A 5,184-nucleotide genomic window follows, 5' to 3' on the forward strand; every position below is an offset into this window, starting at 1 on the left:
ACCGTAACTTATGAAATTTTCAGCAACATGAAACTTCAGCAAATCTGAAATGATAATCTGTTGAATCTTCGGTGTTTTGTGTCTCTTGGCCCTTCTTCAACGTTGGAAACCTTCCAAATTTACAGCTCTGTACCCGGGATCTGCCGCAGGGTGGCGCGACCCGCTGACCTCAACGGATTAAAATAGTGGCAGCGGCCTACTTTTTAGGCGAGATCTGCTTGCGAAAGCGCCAACACCACCAGCCCAGCCCAGATCTACGACGTGCCACCGCCCCGGACGAGACATTTCCCCGTCACTCAAAACACGCGCGGGCGCCGCGTGTGCGAGCGCAAATTGTAATAAGCCGGTCCTCCTCCTGCCTCGGACCGGAAGCGCTCGCTCGCTCGCTCGCGCGAGGGGGAGACGTCGCGTCCGCCATGGGGTGCTCCTTCTCCGGGCTCAACGCGCTGTACGACACCGTCGGCGGCGGCGGCGGCGACATCTGGGTCAACGACTACCGCTTCCGCGTGCTCCGCAGGCTCGGCGACGCCGGCCCCGCGGGCTCCTCCGTCTTCCTCGTCAAGGAGGTCGTCGCCGCCGCCGCGGTCTCCGACGGCACCGCCGGAGCGGGACCCGGCGCCGCGGGGCTCGCCAAGAAGAAGGGCGTCGACCCGTCACACATCTCAGGTCCGCACCTTGTCTAGCTCTCTTCACCCCCTGACTCAGATCTGAGGGTGTTGTCGGTTAGATCACGCATGCACTGGTTTGAATCCGGCGTGCGTGCGGCGAAATGCCTCTCTTTCTTCATTGACTGGGTCAATCCAGATGTGCCCTCCTCACCAACGCAGATCGGCACGGCAACTTTCTCATTTCATTAAAATCCTGCTTCAGGTTATGGGTGTCTCCTCAATTATGTCAGCACTTGCGTAGTTTTTCGCTCCTACTTTACTGGATTGCTTCCCACATTGTCAACTCGTGTATACACATTTTGTCCTCATCCAAAATTCCGAATGGATCAAACCATGCGGTGATAGATCTAACAAATGATCTTGATTCGGAGAGACAGCCATATCCGTGTCCTAGTTTAAGTTTATGTGGTTACAATAATTTTCAATTGTTGATCCGGTCTATTCTATTGGCATAACTTATGCCTTGTCGAATTTTGGGGAACCACCGAACCATATTGGAAAGTGCATTTTAAGACCAATTGCTGCAGCATGCTAAACTAGCCACTCCATTAAATTTGGCTTAGGTCCAATAGTGTCAACCTCTTGAGCATCCTGTGAGTTGCATATGGTCAACCAAATATCGCCCTTCAAAGCGAATCTATCAAACTGCTTTCTAAGATTTACGATATCGGTAGAAAACAGACTAGTATATTCTACTAAAGGGCCTAAGACGAATATCACGGCATTTCAGTGATATGATTACTTGATGAATACTAATCTATTGATAACTTTTGACTCTTCATCTTTTAAGGATCATCGTGCTCTGGTTGTTGTATTGTGTTTGGTTTTCCAGTTATTATTTGTTGCACTTATTTCTTGTTATCATCTCATTCTCCTCGATTTTCTTTTCAGCTGATGGGACTTATGCTTTGAAGAAAGTTTTTATTCAGAGCGACCAACACTTGGAGCTAGTACGGCAGGAGATCCGAGTGTCCTCTCAATTCAGCCATCCAAATTTACTTCCACTTCTTGAAAATGCCATTATTGCAGTCAAGGTAAGTTGGATACAAATAGATATCATGCCCGTATCCAAATCATGATAGTAGTACTATATCTTTCATCTTCCAGCTCAGTGATATTTACTTTTTTAAGTATTGGGTAACTTATGCTGGGTAACAAAAAAAAAGCAGATATGGTTGACTATCTGCTGATGGAGATTTAGCAGCTTTAATTGGTATCACAATACGGTAATTTAAGTATCTGTGTTGTTACCAATAGATCTGCACTTATATGTATGTAGGGTGTGCAAGATGGGTCGCAGAACCATGAGGCTTACTTGTTGTTCCCAGTTCACTTAGATGGAACCTTGCAGGATGTAACTAAATCCATGCAAGAAAAGAAGGAATACCTTTCAACAATCACCATTCTCCAGATATTTCGCCAGGTAAATACTTATACTTACTGCTGTCTTTGTGTACAATACGATATTGTATCCTTATTGACAACTACAATAGGGGTGCAATTGTAGTTTGACATACCATGTTGGAACAATTAGGCATGACCGAAATGGCTCATAATCTTCTACCCTTTATTTTATTTCCCATTTTTTTTATCACTTTAGAGTTTAGACCAAAAGTTTTTATTTATATCAAAATTGAGACCCATTTTTTATATCTTGTTCTTGATCATGCATTGTATTTGTTTGATCTTCCTTGATATCATTTCTTATGTTCTCCATTAATTCAATATTCCTTTGTGATATTACTAAATTTAGTATATAGCGAAAGTGGACTGTACCATCACTAAGGTTGATCTGTGATGTTAGCAAAATTGATTTACTTATGCTTGTAACAACTGCAAGTTATACTCTTTTACCCCCTTCTTCTGCTGCTGGTAGCAATTTTCTGTGAGGATTAGCCTGTTAGTTATGTGATTTGTGTTGCCTACAGCTATGTGCAGGACTGAAGCATATGCACAGTTTTGAGCCACCATATGCTCACAATGGAGTTAAACCAGACAATGTCCTCATAACTCAGAGGAAGGAACAGCCTCATCTTGCTATCTTGATGGACTTTGAAAGTGCTTGCCCAGCAAGAAGAGCTATTAGATCACAAGCAGAAGCTTTGCAGCTGCAGGTACCTTTACAGTTATAGATGGTAACTGAAATGGTTAATATAGTTTGTATTAACAGTTTGTTGAGCCAGTGCTGATTGTAAGGCAATCTAGTGTAATTGATAGAAAGGTTGAACTTTTGTTCACATTTCTGTAGTTTGGCAACAAGTATGAGAAATCATTTGGGAACTAATATGGATTATTTTATGATTTCTTTCTGTAAATATGATGAGTGCTGGACTTCTTACTTTGACTGGCAATTTATTTAATGTAGGAATGGGCTTCAGAGCACTGCTCTGCACATTTCCGGGCACCTGAATTATGGGAGTGCCCACCCCACGCCGATATTGATGAGAGGACAGATGTATGGTCTTTGGGATGCACCCTTTATGCTATGATGTAAGTTCTCTTATGCAGAAACTTTATGAACTGACATATGGCCTCACCATTTGATGTTAATTGTTTTGGGACTGATAGTTAGTACCCATGCCTAAAACTACTCGTATCAAATTAAGGTTTACTTCATTTATGTTGTTTGCAATAGCTTTTAAGGGGTACTCCCTCCGTTCCAAAATAATTGAAGTTCTAGGTTTGTCCTAAGTAAAACTTGTTTAAGTTTGACCAACTCTATAGAAAGATGCACTAAGATCTACAACACCAAATACACATAATACGAAAGCATATTTCATGAAGAATCTCATGAGACTAATTTGGTGTTCTAGATGCTAATATATTTTTCTATAGAATTGGCCAAACTTAAACAAATTTGACTTAGGACAAACCCGGAACTTCAGTTATTTTGGTACGGAGGTAGTAATTAAACAGCATCTTTGTTAAATACTGATGTAGTTACGTAGAAATCCTGCCATGTATTTGAAACCCTTTTTATATTGTATTTTGTCAAAATTCTCCACAACCCGAAGTAGCCTATTTTGACACAATTCTTCAAAAAATGGTCGCAACATCATAGACCTGTTTTATGCCAGTAGCCTGTTTCTATATTGTAAGTAGGCTTGTAGTTATAATTACCTATTGTTTTCTGGATCTGTCCACTGGCCATCTTATTGCAGAATCCATTATTTAGGGCTATTTTTTAAGTTTTTTGTCTGGAACTGGATCAAGACAAATAGGTCATCATGGCGTATTGCCATGGCATGTCGTTGTATCTAGTACTTAGTTTATAGATTCTGTAGTGCAAGCTTCTGATCATCTGATCATGTTCTTATTTATTGTAGGTATGGAAAATCCCCATTTGATTATGAGCTCGATGAATCTGCTGGTGAAAGCCTAGTAACAGTCATTAAAAGTGCACAGGTGAAGTGGCCTACTGAGACGGGTTCGTCCTATCCTGATACTCTCCGCCAGTTTGTAACCTGGATGCTGCAGCCACATCCTGCAGTTCGTCCCAATATTGACGATATTATCATCCACGTTGATAAACTCATTGCGAAGCACTCGATTTGACAAGTAAATGGAACAGCTTCAGCAGAAAGAAGAAAAGGAATTCATATGTAATTTATAGAACATCTCTGCTTGATTCATTGAAAGTGACATGTTCCTTATAGTCATTGTATGGAAGGAAAAAAGAGGATGTTTTCTGTAGCAGGCTTCACCGATTTAAGAACTGGCTGTTCCTGATATCTGTAGATGTATGTATTTTTTGTGCCAAAGTGAGATTCAGTGGTCAATAAAATGATATAATCATTCTCATGGTTTCTCCTGATTCCGCAAATCTTATTTGAGCGAGAATTGCGCATGTTCTGTTGAACAACCTACACAACCATTTCAAAGTACTGATATGATAATCCAAGAATTTTAAACACAATGACATCTTAGTATGAAATTTAACTATGTTTGAATTTAGGAATTTCACATATATTTTGTAGTAGCATAATTTTTGAGAGAAAGATATTGATTTGGATTTGCTAAACTTGCGTGGGCAGCGTCCAAATGGAAAATGGGTGGTTGTTATGGGCACCACTAGCAATAGTGGTACAGAACGTCGAAAAGTGTAAATAGAGGACGGGCTCCATGGAGCCCCGCATTCAAATGCCGATTTTATACATTGATATTTTAAATGTATGCACACACATGTATACTACATACATGTGAATTTTTACAATAATATATTTTCTTATGTGGCTTCCAAAGATAAGATAACAACATACACGAAAATGGGCCGATTATTTTTGTTGGGCCGGCATTTTGCTTCTGTTGTGTAGCTTACAAATCACAATATTTTTCAACAAAAGTTTACAGATCCGAAGCGAACATGTATAAGTCTTCACATAATTGTTTTCGAGTGTTTTTAAAACATGGAATTTTCTTTTTTGAGTTTTCTGAAACTTTGGCGTCTCCTAAAACTTTGCACTTATACACATGAAATACTTGTATCGTAGCAAGCAAGGGGCGCATGAATAGAATT

At 40.5% G+C, this 5,184-nt stretch overlaps 1 protein-coding gene across 1 annotated transcript; it reads left to right on the forward strand.

Moving 5' to 3' along the window:
• The first annotated feature begins 214 nt into the window (after nt 1-214).
• Nucleotides 215-4,474, forward strand: LOC109762437 (uncharacterized). Its single transcript, XM_020321289.4, has 6 exons — nt 215-666; nt 1,560-1,702; nt 1,948-2,091; nt 2,597-2,782; nt 3,034-3,158; nt 3,995-4,474. Exons 1-6 carry the CDS (start codon nt 417-419, stop codon nt 4,221-4,223), a joined length of 1,077 nt encoding a protein of 358 aa, XP_020176878.1. The 5' UTR covers nt 215-416; the 3' UTR covers nt 4,224-4,474.
• Nucleotides 4,475-5,184: the final 710 nt, after the last annotated feature.

The sequence above is a fragment of the Aegilops tauschii genome, chromosome 5 (assembly GCF_002575655.3).
Source record: "Aegilops tauschii subsp. strangulata cultivar AL8/78 chromosome 5, Aet v6.0, whole genome shotgun sequence".
Classification (NCBI taxonomy): Eukaryota; Viridiplantae; Streptophyta; class Magnoliopsida; order Poales; family Poaceae; genus Aegilops; species Aegilops tauschii.